The 17,307-nt window shown below is 35.8% G+C and overlaps 1 protein-coding gene across 1 annotated transcript; it reads right to left on the minus strand.

Moving 5' to 3' along the window:
• Window positions 1-1,091: 1,091 nt before the first annotated feature.
• Window positions 1,092-15,229, minus strand: LOC108333960 (ubiquitin-conjugating enzyme E2 35). The gene is made up of 8 exons (XM_017569488.2): window positions 15,085-15,229; window positions 14,670-14,697; window positions 14,410-14,496; window positions 12,379-12,437; window positions 9,744-9,785; window positions 9,595-9,668; window positions 1,516-1,613; window positions 1,092-1,424 (listed from the first exon to the last, which is right to left on the minus strand). The coding sequence occupies exons 1-8, from the start codon at window positions 15,118-15,120 to the stop codon at window positions 1,387-1,389; spliced, it is 462 nt and encodes a 153-aa protein (XP_017424977.1). The 5' UTR covers window positions 15,121-15,229; the 3' UTR covers window positions 1,092-1,386.
• Between the last annotated feature and the right edge of the window lie 2,078 nt (window positions 15,230-17,307).

Here is a 17,307-nt window from a genome sequence, read left to right on the forward strand (position 1 = left end):
ATCGAATTACTTGATGACTTAAATTAACCTAATTATTATATTAGGTTGTATTTTATTTGATTCCTAAATTATTTTTTATAAAAATTTTTATTTTTAATTAATTTAATATTGAAAAATTATAACTTAAAAAGAAGTTAAAAATTTGAGCCAATTATTTAAACCCACTCAAGAGTGGACTAGGTTTTCTGGGTAGATAGAGTTTAACAAAAACACAACCTGATAACTTTTTAGTGGATTAGCCCAATTAGCAACCATCCTAGTTCAATAGCATCAAATAACATACCTTTTATACAATGTTCTATCCAAATTCTGTACCACCCTTTTAACTGTCCAAATCTTAAAACTATGTAAATGAAACAAACATTTAATCATATTTATCATCAAATTTTTGTTTTCTATACCTTACAAATAATAACGGCTGAAAATTTTATTAACTCTTTCTGATCCTCAGAAGAAAAAACATCTTTTTAAATTTGTCACAACTAGAAAATTATAAATGCTTTTATGAAAGAATGTTTATTGCATACTCCAAGTAAATTTTTCAAGTTATCTTATAAAATACATCACACAACAAATTTTCTAGGCTAGAGTTTAATTTTTCAGTAATCAAATTCTTAATTGTGATTTTAAAAAATTCAGACTTCAGTTGCAAAGCACAAATATGAACTAAACTTTTCAGGAAAAGAATTACAAAATAAAAGTCTTCAAAATTCAGTTTTCCAGGCTAAATTCTGATGAAAAAAAAAGATGTCACCTATATAAATATTTTAATACAGAATGCTATATGAGAAAATTCTATATCCAAGTGAGTGAAAAAAAAAATCAGAAAATAAGGTTTTCTAAAGTAAATATAAATAATTGTAATTAAATTCTAGACATTCAATAGCTTTTTGTTGTCAAATCCATGAAATTATCTTATAACCCTTGAAACCCAATTTAAAAATAATTGTAAAATAAAAAGAATGCAATTAAAATTCGTTAGTTTTAGGCCTATTTATAAAGACCCAAAAATAATTCAAAATTCCCAACTAATATCATGAGCACAGCTAACACGTACGGCGTCACGGAAAAGGAGAGAAATGAAGAGAAACTTATTCGAAAATTTTGTACTATTAAGTTTGAGGATCCCAAATTACTTGGGAAGAGTTGAGAGATGAAGTTATGTTTAAATTTGTCAGATAAAGTATCACATATTTTCATACAGATTCCAAGACAAGCCTTCCAGGTGAAAGAAAGTAATAAACAGGTAACCTGAAGCTATGGGAAATATTAACTCCAACATAGTTTAATAGATAATTCCAAATTTGCATTTAGATTTGAAAGTTATACAGCATACACTTCTACTATAGTTATTTGAAGCCAAAAGTTCCCACAACCCATCGAGCATTAGGCGCCAATGGCATATAATCGAGTCCATTCCTTGGCTGCACATTTCAATGCCACCGTTTAATAACATCTTCCAGGCAGTCATTAACAACTAACTTCTATGTAATCTTACAAGCAGAAGAAGGATACCTGTTTCCACAGCCTCAGCCTCGTTAGATTTCCAATGCTTCGCAATGTTCTCAGAAAGAGGGTCATCCGGGTTTGGTGCACTTAGAAGAGCTTGAATACTAAAAGAGGGTCAACAAATCACAATATCAGTACTCTTTGCAATCAAAGGGCAAGTTAATACTTTTCACTCGTTTGTAACATAACATTGTCGCCGGCAGGGGCAGATATTCTCCAGAAATAAAAAAATAAGGTCCAGATGGACGGATACATACGAGTTTAGTCTACATCTGCAAACATGATTCTTAAATCCTTCTTCATTTGGGCTTCTTTTAAAAATGAAAATTTTAAGCCTAGTTTAACGTTACAAAACTGACTTACTAAGACTTATATATGTGAAATCTCTAATACATAAATAAAGTGTGGACTTAATATAAAGGGAGAACATCTTTATTTCAAAAAACTAAATCTCCCCTAAAATATCTGTCCATATGAAACAAAAGCATTTGACATATTCATTAATATGCTATCAGTTGCACCTCCTATAGAAAGTGGCAATCGCTTGGTGACATTTGTAAGACCCTGCGGAGAAAAACAACTTGCCCACATGACTCCAAGAGAATGGAATATTTAGATGATAGTGAATTGTGCATCTATCAGGGAGCCGATGTGAAAGATGTCCTCCCACATTACCAATGGGAGTTGTTCTGCTGAGATTCTGAGGCAGCCTTCCTAAAAATTTCGGTTGCAAATGAAACAGTTCTCATGCTGCTTTTATTCTTAAGTATGTTGGTGTCACAACTATGGTGGTTGATGAAAATTTGGATATTAGGCATGGGGATTGTGTCAGGAAGACACCATCGTATTTCAATGGCATTTTGACAATACTGTTAGAAGTGAACTTTAAGCTTAACTTAACTCCACAAAACCGACTTGTAGGTTGAGGTTTGCACCCACTTATATACACTGAATTGACCATATTTCTAGTCAATGTGGGACTTCCAACACACCCCCTCACGCTATGGTATATATATCTCGAGAGTGGGATTAGACATTTTTAATGGGTGGTCCGATAGCGGCCCGATAGCGGGTGGAATAATATGTCCATCAAACAACAAATTATCGGTAGGATAGGCTCTAACCATGCTTGAGAATTAAACTGTAAAATAATTCTAAAGGGCTTAATTGATCTCTCTCATGATCTTCTATTTATAAGAATAAATTGATACAAAAGTATATGATAAATAAGATAACCCTAGACACAATATAATCATGATAAATAGGGTAATCCTAGACACAATATAATCATGATAAATAAGGTAACCCTTAACAGAATATAATCATGATAAAATAGGATAAATATCCTAACACTCCCCCTCAAGCTGGAGCATACAAATTGTATGTACAAGCTTGGAACAAATAAACTCAATCTGAGGACCCCTTAATGACTTGGTCAATACATCTGTGAGTTGATCGTTTGACCCAATAAATTCAGTGCATATTTCTTTAGTCAACAACTTTTCACGAACAAAATGACAATCAATTTCTATATGTTTAGTCCTCTTGTGAAACACTGGATTTGATGCAATGTGGAGAACAGCTTGATTTGTCGCAATACATCTTCATAGTATGAATGTCACAGAATTTAACCTCTTGAAGGAATTGTTTCACCCATATAAGTTCACATGTTAGTGATGTCATTGTCCTATACTCGGCTTCAACGGTTGATTGAGCTACATTTTGTTTCTTACTTTTCCATGAAATAATGTTTCCTCCCAGAAAAACACAATATCCTGTAGTAGACCGTCTATCAATAGGTGAACCTGCCCAATCTGCATCACAATACCTAGAGACCTGAATGCTTCCTTTATCTTCATATAACAATCCTTGCCCGAGAGCCTTCTTTACATACCTTAGAATGCGAATGAGAGCATTCCAATGGTCAACACATGGAGCCTGCATGAACTGACTAACCACTCCAACTGCAAAGGATAGATTTGACCTTGTAATAGTGAGATAAATCAGTTTTCCAACCAGCCTCCTATACCTCTCTAGATCGGAGAATAATTCACTTTCTTTTGTCCTTAATTTCTAGTTTGGGTCCATGGGATTGTCTACCGGTCTACAATCAATCATGCCTGTTTCTTGTAATATACCAAGAGCATATTTCCTTTGAGAGATTACAACTCTATCTTTTGATTGCGCTACTTCAATGCCTAAGAAGTATTTGAGACTTCCAAGATCCTTGGTTTGAAAATGTCTACACAAGTACTCTTTTAGTTGAGATATTCCAACAACATCATTTTCTGTAATGGCAATATCATCAACATATACTATAAAGTAAACACATTTCCCGAGAGAAGAATGACAGTAAAAAACTGAATGGTATGCTTCACTGCGTTTTAGCCCAAATTTTTGAACAATGGAGCTAAACTTTCCAAACCAAGCACGTGGGGATTGTTTAAGGCCATATAAAGATCGATACAATTTGCATACCATACCATACTCCACCTGAGCAACAAACCCAGGAGGTTGCTCCATATAAACTTCTTCCTCAAGATCACCATGTAAGAAGGCATTCCTGATATCCAATTGATGAAGTGGTCAGTGACGAATGGCTACCATGGCAAAGAAGAGACGAATAGTAGTCATCTTGGCTACAGGAGAGAAAGTGTCACAATAATCAAGACCATAAACCTGAGTGTAACCTTTTGCAACAAGTCGAGCTTTGAGCTGATCAATTTCACCATCAGGGCCAACTTTAACTGCATACACCCATCGACAGCCAACCGCCTTTTTATCTGGGGGAAGGGGCACCAGCTCCCAAGTATTACTGTGGTCAAGAGCCTGCATTTCTGCAATCATAGCTTGTCGCCATCCAGGATGATCAAGTGCTTCTTTCATATTCTTGGGTATAACAACAGAGGACACTGAGGATAAAAGAGAAAAATAGGAGGGCGACATTCGATGATAGCTTAGAAAATTATAAATGGGATGAGGATTTCGAGTGGAACGAGTACCTTTTCTGAGGACAATAGGCCATGCCGAATCATTTTCACCAGGAGGCGTGGGAGGATGTGACGAGGGAGAAGAATCTGAAGTAGGAGATTCACCATTGTCTTGGGGAGGTGGACTATCCATTGGGGCCCTATGTGGGATGATCTCAGTATGTGGAGAAACGGGTGTAGGAGGATTGTGATCAAGACTTGGAATGACAGAGACAATGGAGCTGTTTGACTCAGCCATTGGAATAGGAAGAACTTGCTGGAGAATAGAAACATCCTAAACAGATGGAGAGAAGTAAGGAGTATGTTCAAAGAATGTGACATTGACAGACATGTAATACTTCTTGGTTTCAGGAGAGTAACACCAACATCCTTTTTAATGTCGAGAATAGCCTAAGAAGACACATTTGAGAGCACGAGCGAAGAGTTTGTCTAGACCTAGAGACATGTCATGAACAAAACATACACAGCCAAACACTCGGGGAGATGTATGAAAGAGAGGATCATTAGGAAACAAAATGGAGAAAGGGACTTTATTATCAAGAGAGGAGGAGGGCATCCTATTAATAAGATAACATGCAGTTAAGATGGCATCCCCAGTGATGGACAGGAATATGGGCACCAAGCAAAAGGGTACGAGCAGTTTCAACCAAATGTCTATTTTTTCATTCTGCTATACCATTTTACTACGGTGTATGAGGACAAGTAGATTGATGTAAGATACCATGGGAACTCAAGATGGCAGAAAAGGAGGATGAAAAATACTCTTTTACATTATCACTTCTTAATATTTTGATTATTTGACCAAATTGATTCTATATTTCATTCAAAAAGAATGTAAAGATAGCTAACAATTCAGAACGATTTTTTATAAGATAAACTTAAGTACATCTTGAATATTCATCAATAAAGGTAACAAAATATCTAAAACCAAAAGAGGAGATACGACTAGGTCCCCATATATCAGAATGGATGATGAAAAAACTAGAATTACATATTGATTGAGACCTTTTAGGAGAGGAAGATCTAACATGTTTCCTAATTCACATTCTAAGGTTTGGAGAGCACTAAGTTCAGGACACATCTTTTTTAATTTGGACAAATGAAGATAGCCAAGTCAATCATGTAGCACTTTAGAATTAGGAACAGCAACACAGGACACCCTTGGACGAGATCCAAAATGGTATAATCTGCTAGCATCATATCCTTCTCCAATCTGTCTCTCCGAACCACGCTCCTGTATAACAAAAGATTTATGATCAAAGGTTATTGAACAATTTAACATTTTGGTCAACTGGCTTAGGAAAATTAAACTAAAAGGACAATTAGGGACAAAAAGGACAGAGTTGAGATTGAGGGAGGGAGACAAAGAAACATGACCGACTCCTGTGGAGGAAGTTTTAGATCCATTTGCAAGGGTTATAAAATAAGGTTTTTCTCGAAAGGAAATAGATCAGAACAAAGAGATATTACCAGAAATGTGATCAGAAGCACTTGAGTCAATTACCCATAAATTCTGACCTTCCATAGATTGAGAAATGCAGGCTGTTGATGTACTGGGAGATTAGATGGTTGTGCCAAGCTGTTAGACTTTAACCTTAAATACTCTTGATATTCATTCTCAGAAAACATAGAAGTGGAAGTTTCAGTATTCGAAGTGGAAGTTTCAGTCTTCGAAATATTGACGGTTTTGGAAGGGAAACCATGTAAGGAGTAGCAATTCTCTTGAGTGTGACCCATCCTTTTACAGTATGTGCATTGAGGACATCCCCGGCCTCCTCGTCCTCGTGTGGCAACCATAACAGATGGTTCCACTAGTTCATGCGCTTCTTGAGTTTGAGGTACCGGGACACGCAAAAGGCGAGTGGTCAATGTTTCCATGGAGGGGACCTCATGACTAGTTAGAAGTTGATCTCTGAGATGATCAAAATCGGGATGTAGGGACCGAAGGATCAACACCATGTAAAATTTGTCTAGTTTCTTTTTGATATCCTTTAATGGATCCGCTTCCAAAAACATCCTGAGTTCTTCGGCAGCAGATTGGGCTTCAGCCATGAAGGACACCTTATCATGGTTTGCCATTTTAAGAGATGCAAGCTTGTTCGTAGTGTCATAGAGACGTTGAATATCGTTGGAATAAATGCTTTGGGCTTTCTTCCAAAAGGAGTGACAAGTTTTGAAAGCCCTCAAAGATACAAGAAGTTTGGGTTCCACTGATTGCCATAACAGGACACACAACTGGAAATCTACTTGTTTCCACTGATCAGCTTTTTCAGTAGGCACATGGCTTCCATCTCGCTCAAGGTGGTCATAATGCCCTTGGCCAAGGAACCACATTTCAACGACAGCAGACCATGATAGATAATTTTTTCCATTTAGCTTCTCGGAGGTAATTGATGGACTTTCGGAGAAGGAAAGAGTACTGCCAGACGCCATTTTTAAAGAAGACGAATAGTACCAACGAGGAACAAGAAAACCCTAAGGGTTTAGACGAACAAAACTGTGATAGCGATGGACGACGGTGGCCGGCGACGGACTATGGCCGGACGGTGGCCGGCGGCAGGCAGCGACAGACGGTGGCCGGCGACGACGAACTGTGGCGCCGGACAGATATTACGAGACAAAAACTAGAGCGGGATCGACCCGCTCTGATACCAAGTTAGAAGTGAACTTTAAGCCTAACTCAACCCCACAAAACCGGCTTGTAGGGTGAGGTTTCCACCCATTTATATACACTGAATTGGCCTTATCTCTAGTCGATGTGGGACTTCCAACAAATACAAAGCTACTATGGGTCACTGATAGTAATCAACAATGGAGGAAAATATCAAATTGTAGGCCTTCACGTTGCAGGGCATAGCTACTCTGGGTATGGTGTCTTTAATACCCACATTAATGCCCAATTGCTCATGCACACAGTGCGAGCTTGATTTCTATCCAAAAGATTTGGCACAAGATAGATGCACATTGGTGAAACAAAGAAATGTCTTGGAACTTCATCCTCCCAACTCATTTCTTGGGGTTTCTAGTCAGCAGGACACCTCGTTACCTTCTCTCGAAAAGTGCACAAGCAATGTTGACTTTTCTTAATATGTCAAATTGCTTCTCTTCCTCGATTAAAAACTAGCCTTGGTCAGTTCAGGTGTTAGGACATAGGAGGATAGGATAGATGGGATTTAGGTTTGAAGCCGAACGGTAACAGGGTTTAGGTTTGAAGCCAAACGGTAATAGCCGAACGGTAACAAGGGCATGCCGAACAGGTATAATAGGGAAACTGTTTGGTCTCAGTTTGAAATGCGTTTTGTGGTAAGGAAGAGTCGATCAGAGCTGTTAAAGCTATAAATAGACTCCTATAAACTCTGTATGGGGCATCGAGTATATTTTGTAAAGTCAGGTCTTTGGCCTGTAGAGAGAGGTTATGCTCTCAATCAGGGAGGTTATGCTCCCAATCCATTCTTTGTAAATAGATTTCTATCGCTGTCAATAATAGAACCCATTCTTTCTTTGTTGTTTCTACCTACTGTTAGTGTTTATAGTTAGGTTTCCAACCCAATAACCTAACATCAGGTGTATCAAAATTGTTCAAGCCTATTAATATTCCAGTATGAGGATCCATCTTCAACAAACAATGACCCTGTAGAGGTCATGCATGATTGATCCTTCCCCGAAGCCATCTCCTATATCATCATTCTTCTCAAGGATGTATATATCTCATTGTGTATGTGCACAATATTGTTATCACACTTAGTGATAAGGATGCTAGTTTACAACTAAAACCATATCTTGCTCAAAAGTTCAAAGCGAAAAATCTTGGATACCTAAGGTATATCCTTCATACAGAAGTGGCACAACCCAATGATGGTTTAGTCAAATCTCAAAAAACAAGCTCTCGACATTCAAGAAGAAACATGGATCATAAATGCAGCCTATAGACACACCAATAGATTTAGGTGACAAACTTGTACCTAACCAAGGAGAAACTTATTCTAATCCTAGGAGATACATAAGGTTAGTTGGTAAGCTAGATTACCTCAATGTTACCTATCCTAACATCACCTTTGCAATGGGCATAGTAAGTCAATTTTTAAACACTTGTCAAGAACATTGGGATGCAGTCATGTTGATCCTAAAGTATACTAAGAAGGCTCTTGGAAAAGGCCTCATTTACGAAGATAAGGAAAATATTTAAATTTTTGGGCATTCTTTTGACTAGGCACGGTCACTAAGTGGTAGACACTCCACTTTAGGGCATTGTACTCTTGTTGGAGGTAATTTAATATCATGAAAAAAGTAAAAAGAAAAAGTTGTGGCAAGGGTCAAGTGTGAAAGAAAAATACAAAGCCTCTCGTGAGTCCATACACTTAAAACAACTCTTCCAAAAGAGCTCAAATTTGAAGAAAGTTAACAACTGCACCTCGTATGTGAAAACCCAGAAACATTACACATTGTTTCAAATCCTATCTTTAATGAGAGGACCAAACATATCTTTCATGGTTGTCATTTCATACAAGAAAAACTAGAGTCTGGAGACATCACTAGAATTGTCAACTCTAATAAACAGTTGGCTGACATATTCACTAAATCTCTAAGAATCAATTGATTATATTTACAACAAGCTAAGCACAAACGACCTATATGCTCCAGCATGAAGTGAAGCGTTATAATTACAGAAATAAGGAGTTGATCCTATATAATCAAGAATATCTAAATTATCTCTGTACTATTAAGAACTTTTTTATTTATTCCTTTATCATATCTTTGTTATTAGAGGATATAAAATCTCCTCTATTTATCATAATGATTCCTTTTTTTTCAATATAAATAACATGTCTTAGAAACACACATCAGCTTCTGTTTCTCTCTTCTTAATATATTTAAGGGAGCTAAAACACAATATAGTTTTATGAAGCATCTTTAGTGCAATAAAGTTCCACCACAAAATGGAAAAAATAAATCTTCAAGCAAAGTGACTAAAACCAATGTTTAATTTATTAACTTCTATTTTCAGTCAACTATATTGATATTTACTACATTTCTTAAGGAAATGAATAGGTCTGTCAACATAGATCCACTAGCAAAAAATTAAATTTAAACATACCTCAAAAGTACAGTGCGAATCTGAAGGGCAGGACTCCATTTGTCTTTCAGAATGTCAAGACATATCCTGCCAAGCTGAAATGAGCTTTGTCTAAGATAATCATTACCGAAGAAAAAAATGGAAATGTAGGGGAAGCTAAGTGTACCTACCTTATCAATGTTTGGATGATATATTTTTGTCAGAAACCTAACCTGAAAGAAGCATTTCATGGCTGCATCAGAAATAATTGGAGAAATGTTTTTTAACGGCATCATAAATGTTAGATATATTATCTTTTATCTTTTAGTTGGTTTGTTATTATTTCTCATTTGTATTTTGGGCTTAGCCCATATTTCTTCTATTATAAATAGAGAACCCTATGTGTGTATTTTACACAAGGGAGATTAATCTAAATATAGTTTTTCACTATATTCAACATGGTATTAGAGCAAGTTCTCTGATCCTCTTCTGGTGGTCTCTGCTGTCTGCCGGCGGCCGGCCGCCATGGCCGCCGGCAGCCCCTAAAATCTCAGTGGGCAGTCCATTTTTCTTCTTAAATCTCTGCCACAGTCAGCACCAGCCCAGACCCAGTGTGCCACTACTGTCGCCGCCACTTTCCGCTGCCGTCACTGCTAACTCCGACCACCGTCTCTTCATACGAGACAGAGCGGGTTGCCAGTGATGGTTGTGCCTGTGCCGTTGGGAAGGTTATGAAAATCTTAAACTATGCCTTTCAATATCAATATCAGGGGTCAGAGGCTAAGGCTTTAGATTTGTACAGTGGAGTCCATATTCCAACTAACCGACGTGGCAGGAAGTGCTTTTCAAGCCCGAGTTGAACACCTTCAGGCGAGTTTTTCGAGGGGATTCCTTTCAAGAGATGAGTGCGGCTTTCTAGTCTGAGTCCTTAGGACTGGCAGGATGGCGAGGAGATTCATCGGATCCAATTCCTACAGCCAATGGACCGGTGCCGCGGCCGGCCACCGTCACAGATTCGACGGGTGACCTGCAGATCTGGATTGTCTCTTCGAGCAACGACCAACCACGCCGGTTTCGAGAGCCACCTCTCAGTCACGCGCCGCCACGCAGCGCTTCTTTCCGGCGCTGTTTGCCGCTGTCCCGCGCCGTTTGCCGCTGTCCCGCGCCGTTTGCCGTTGTCCCGCACCGTTTGCCGCTGTCCAGGCACCGTATGCTTCCAACCACTGTAGGCCCCCATCACCTCGTCAGTTAGTGATGGCAGTCCCTGTAGTTTTGTCGCTTCCCGCCACTACAGGCCCCATCAGTCAGTGATGGCAATTTAGTCCCTACAGTTTTATAGCAGTCAACCGCCGCTACAGTCGCTACCGCCTCAGACAGACGCAACTGCGTCAGTTCTTCTTGGGCTAGAGTTTAGCCTGATCTTCTTGTGATACACGGCTAAGTATCACCACATGGGGCAACTGCGTCATTTTTAACGGCATCATAAATGTTAGATATATTATCTTTGATGTCTTTGTTTCAGCATTGTAGCTTAATATTTTGTTTTGTTTTAGTGGTCCAGCAACTGTGACATTCCACATTTCCGCCGTTCACACTGAGGGGGAGTACGTTTCCAAGACACTACAAGTCAAGTCACATATATATGGGTGTAGTCCCTGCAGTTTTGTAGATTTCAGCTATTACTGTTGATCCCGTCACCCATCCATCATTGATGAGAATTTAGTGTAGTCCCTGCAGTTTTGTAGCTCTTAGCTTTCAGCTACCACTGTTGATCCCGTCACTAATCCATCATTGATTGGGAATCAGTCCTTGCAGATTGTCATTGTCCACCACTACTGTTAGTTCATCTACTTTTGAAGTTGAAGTTGAAGTTTCACAAGCTGCTGTTAGTTCATCTATGTTTGCCTCACTCTTGAAGACAAATCATCTAGTTTAACACTGAGTTCATCTATTCCAAGCTTAGTTCATACAATTTGTATGCTCCAGCTTGAGGGGGAGTGTTAGATATATTATCTTTTATCTTTTAGTTGGTTTGTTATTATTTCTCATTTGTATTTTGGGCTTAGCCCATATTTCTTCTATTATAAATAGAGAACCCTATGTGTGTATTTTACACAAGGGAGATTAATCTAAATATAGTTTTTCACTATATTCAACAATAAATTAATCAATAATAATCATCATTAAAATTAAACCCAAAACAGTCAGCCAAATACGAGAAAACTGCACAATCATACAATTATGCCAGATAGATATAATTAGTTATTCCTTTAAGATGGGGTGGGAGATGGGGAAGAAAAGCCAACTGCACTCCTTTGGCCCATAAAAAACTCAATCAGATGGATGTAAGAGCTATAAGTACACACTTTCCCTAAATCCTTTCCTGGAATAGGTAATGGCTTCCAAGGCATGGTAATTGGCATCATCCTAGTTCTATCTGCCTAATGAAATGCTAAGACAAAATATTAAGAACAGCTGAACATTATGCCAACCAAAATCACGGAGGAAATAATTCAATTATATTAATAAACAAAAAATGACATTAAATTTAAGTCTGTTTACAATTGGTTCATTGTTTCAGTTTCAACAAGAGAAGACAAGGAGCACGTGACTGAATTTAGACTTTAAAAAGTGGCTGTTCAATTAATTACACGTTTTTGGGATATAGCCTATGACATTAATAAAAGCCAGGCAGTCAACATAATTGATACGAAAAATCAGGGCTAAGAATAATTCAGATAAAAATATATTTTAGTGGATAACTCAATAGATATTTTACACCAAATGGTTATTACTATGTATGTAGGAAAAAATTAAATTATTTACCTTAGGAGCCGCCATCGGATATTCTTCTGGCAAAAATAATTCTAGTTTAAAAACTCCACCTGTATTACAGACAATTGTTTGAGACATTATTCTGGGTTTGGGGAAATAAAAATATCAGTATCATCAAACTAGGTAGGATATCATCATGCCTAAAAGTAAGGTATTAAATTTGGGAGTTCAAAATTTCATCCACCTCACACAAGAAACCATCCTGCATTATAGTGCAGGGCACACTACTCTCATACAGTAAAGTGCAGACTATTAATGCAAAAATATAAGGAAATCTATCATATCAGTGATTAGTTACACAGGTGTTTGTATTATATAAAAATGTATGCAGTTGATTTTCTATTCCAAACTTTATGCTGTAAAGGTGTACAGTCCAGAAGTTCTAGCTTTATTTGGATAGGGCCCTCGATAAGCACTTACAAGAGGAAAAAAATAAGGTAAAACGCATGGAGTTTCTCAACGAGACAAAATCAACTAGTACATCTTAGTTTAATATTTTTTTTTCTTTTGTGTTGAGGATAGCTTTTGAATGTCATGTGAAAAGAACTTCTACAAAAGTTAAGTTGATTATAGCTAATAGATGAAGCTAAATTCATTTTACATTTTATTTTCCTCTTCTATAAGTGACTAAGGAGTAATTTATCCAAACAAGGCCTTCATACATTAAATTTTTAAATGTACACAATGAAGAGAACATAGTCATGTATAATAACACTAGCTGGGTATTTTAGTTTCAATTTCCATCCATAACCAAAGCCATCACACTCTTTATAGTGGAGATAGGACCCTACAACTTTCTACAAGGAGCTGAAAAAGAGGGAACTAAAATTAAATAAAAGAACTAATCACACATGCAAAGACCCTACAAAAATCCTTCAACCCAATCTTTTAATCTACTTTCTCTCTTTCTCAAGTCAATCATTCAAGTGTTAAACCCCCACAAGCAACTATTAGATGCAGAACAGCACTTCAGCTGCAGATGCTACAAAGAAATAAGCTCGTCATTCATGGAATAATCCAAATAAAATTGATTAGATGAATTGGTTAGCATAAAAATATAGGAGGCATGGATAAGCACAAAGGAAAAAAATCTGAAACCGAAAAGTAAATATTCTTAAAATTATAAAACTAGTAAGATACAACAAATAGAATTAATATAATACGAAAATAGAAGCACAACCTTCAACAAAGACATGAATATTTGATAGCTTAGCATTAATCATTGTAAACACCATAATGTATTGTAGTCTATACAAATTCTAATCATTGTAGCATCCAACTTGTATTGGCGCAACAACTCAAGAAATTGGAAGGAGTAGTCGAGACGAAGCAACCAAAAGTATCTAGAAAGCACTGTTTATAAATGGAATGCTTTTGAATTTAGTTTGGTCACAAGAAAATGCTTTGTTAGGTATAATAATGGATAGTAATTAATTACCAAAGGATGCTAGTAATGAGCCATAAAGCACTTTTTTGATGCAGTGAGGTGGCAACCTTTAGAAATTGATTATATATACGGTGTCTAGAAAGTTCTATGTCCATTTAAAAAATATCTCTGGTCAGTGACAAACATGAAGGAAACCAAGATAATACATCTCATAGAAAATTATCTGAGATTCATGTGTAGAATGGGGCAAGTTCATCGTAATAATTCAACATGCAGAAAAACCTATAGTTATTAGCGATTACAATAATATCACTTAATACTTCTCTTCCACCCCATCATTTATATTGCCAGACAACAAGAATCTAGCAGGCCAACATTTTATATACTCAGGCCATTTAGCCATAGTATTACTGTTAACATATGATGACAGATATAAAATGTAATAAAGCGGAATTATTGTTGTAAAAAACAACTTATACTTTCAGAAATCTTAGCAAAACACATTCAACTGTCTGAAGTGCACAGAAAACATCAATAAGCACCCAAATCAACTGGAAATTATTTTTTATTTCTCCGTCACTACAAATCATTAAGAATTTCAAGGTATAAATTCAAGCCCTTAAGTTCATTACTACCTTCATAAGGCGACTGAGTAGGGCCAAGGATCATGACATTGAAATATCGCATATTGTCTTCGGAGGGGGAAGCACTAATTCCAGGCGCTGCATCATCAGATCATAGCACAAGATACAGAAACAGTTGAGTCACCGGAACAAAACACAACAAGGACGAAAACCATGCATAAAACTCCAAACTAAAACTAAAATAGGAACTACTCATTTAGCATAGGACGAGCTTCTAAAACGCTAGACAATTGCTACAAATTTCAACTTACCTGGCTCACTGAGCAAACGCTGCGTTTCCTGTCGAGATCAAACAAAAAGAAGTCACCAAAACATTCACAATCATCAAATTCAAACATAAAATGGATCAAATTGAAGAACTACAATTCGATGCAACAAAAACCGAAACATAATAAGGGGGTGGAACCCCGAATTAGCACCAAAGACTTTCCATTTGTGTTTTCGGCTCATCATCACTGAAATTAAGGAATTTAAAGTGAAAAAGAAAACGCTTTGGAATCGACCCTAAATGAAAACAGCAGCTAATTGTTCAATCAAGCTAATGGGTCACACGATACTAGAAAATGAACAAAGCTAGACAGCACGAACGGATTTTGGGTTCTTTTGGTATTTGGCATCGATCAATGAAATTGAAATGGGGATCTTGAGGAGAGAATGGAAACAAACCTTGATGATTCTTCGAGGAAGGTTACTGTTGGCCATAATCAGGGTCGATTGCAAAGCACGCAATAGGGTTTTGAGTCAAAGAGAGAGAAACAGAGACAACTTTCTCTCACTAACACAAAACAGAAAAATTCTCTATGAAAATACATAATCTCTCACTCGCTCCTATTTATATAATTTTTGCTTTGCTGAAAAAAACTAATTAATAGTAACAAATAGTAAAGACTTTCAGTCGAAAAAAATATAGTAAATATTACAGCCAGATTTTCATAATCACTAACCGCGTTATTGATAATTTCTGATTTATTTGAAATTTAATTTAATAATTTTACATTTATAAAATTTAAAAAGGTTTGATTCCACATCTTAAATATATAAATGTTAAATATATTGAAACTTTATTTCGTCAATTTAATTATTGATCATATAAATATTATTTTTTGATGATTAAGTACAATACATTTTAAAAAATTAAGTATGAAAATTTTATTTGTACTTATTTATATTTTAAAAGTATATTACATGTTAAAGTAAAACTAATAAATAAGGCATTAAATAATTTTAAATTATATGAAATTTTATGAAAAGTTATTTAATGAAATTCTTTGACTAAATATTATAATATTGATAATAAAATCGAACATGCGAAGTCATAAGTTAAAGGATTATTATGAGAACCTAAAAATAACATTAAGAGTAATATATATATCTGTTATGATACTATGTTTATATATATATATATATAATTTTCAAAATTATAAATGGATTTTACAAAGAAAAGTTTATTTACTCAAACTCCATCATACCTAATAAAGCTAGTTTCTCTTAGTTTTATTTCTTTCTCTTCTCAAAATTTGATTTCTTTTTTGAGTTTTATTTCTTTCTCTCTCAAAATTTGATCTCTTTTATTGTTGATAAGTGCATATACAAAATAGACCCTTATTGGATGTTCAACTATCAAAGTTGGTCTAATATAGTCAACTTAGGATTCATATGCAATTTTGAAAAAAAAGAAAAGGCTAAAGTGCAATTATAGAAAATTTCTAAACTTACGTGTAATTTTGAATAAAATAAAAAGAGTTGAAATGTAATTTTGGGCAAGTTTAAATCGGTTAAATATTTTAAAAGATAATTTGGAAAAAAATATATCTTAAGATATTTTATTTGATATTGTTAAATAATTACCTTATTTAATTATATCTATAAATATCAAAAAATAATATTAGCCAAATCTTTTTGAATCTAGAAAAGATATTATCAAATATTCTCAAAAACTGATTAAATCTGTTGAATATTTAGAAGATATTAGATATAAGATAAAAGATTTTATCAATAGAAGATTCAGAGTCCAAGCCCAATCAAGCCTACATAAAGAGACCCAAGGGATGTTGGTATCGGAGGGGGTATTTTTCGAAGAGTATAGCGCAGCGGAATTAAAACTCAAAGAGCGAAAAGCGTGTTCGATCACAATTAAAAATAATTTGGTCCTTTTAGTAAAAATAATTTTCTTTCAGAAAATTAATCAAACAGTTAATATACGTAAAATAATATGAGTGTAGGGAATAGAAAAATCACACAGATATTTTTATACTGGTTTGATTCAACAGAATCTACGTCCAGTCGTTAATCACTATAAATAGTGATTAACAATTCCACTAAAAATGGTTTAACAGATTACAATCAAATGAACAGGAATAAAACGAAAAGAACCACTCTACCAACTTGAAGAGAACCGCTCCGGCAATCGACCAACGATTCGCAAGCTTCTCCTTTCACAAGACCAGGCAGAGTACCTTGCTAACTTGAAGAGAGTTTGCTCCGACTATCGACACACGATACGCGAGCCTCTCCTTTCACAAGACCAAGCAAGGGAACAATGAACAAAAAGCTCTCTAAGAACGTTCCTCTAACACACAGTGTTCTAAGCTTTCTTAGTTCAAAAAACGTTACCTTCTGATTTCTCCAAATCAAATTATATAGCCAAGTACACTGAATGCCAAAGGTCAGCTCCCAACTGCCATGAATAATCGATTATTGTAAGTGATAATCGATTATTCAAGTCCATTACAGAGTTTTCAAAAAAGTGATAATCGATTATATGAAGTGATAATCGATTATTCAAGTATGACTTGTGATAATCGATTATTGCTTAACCATAATCGATTATACTAGTAAAAATTACAATGTTTAACATTTTCCTACTACATTCAAAATCTACAAGTTGCT

The sequence above is a fragment of the Vigna angularis genome, chromosome 11 (genome assembly GCF_016808095.1).
Source record: "Vigna angularis cultivar LongXiaoDou No.4 chromosome 11, ASM1680809v1, whole genome shotgun sequence".
Lineage (NCBI taxonomy): Eukaryota > Viridiplantae > Streptophyta > Magnoliopsida > Fabales > Fabaceae > Vigna > Vigna angularis.

What these genes read in the sequence shown, in the direction of transcription:
- LOC108333960 (XM_017569488.2), bottom strand. Translation starts at nt 15,120, where the DNA reads ATGGCCAACAGTAACCTTCCTCGAAGAATCATCAAG. An exon ending in TTCCTCGAAGAATCATCAAG is followed by an intron (nt 14,698 to 15,084) that starts GTTTGTTTCCAT and finishes TGATCTCGACAG; the next exon opens with GAAACGCAGCGTTTGCTCAG. An exon ending in TACTCAGTCGCCTTATGAAG is followed by an intron (nt 12,438 to 14,409) that starts GTAGTAATGAAC and finishes TCTGTAATACAG; the next exon opens with GTGGAGTTTTTAAACTAGAA.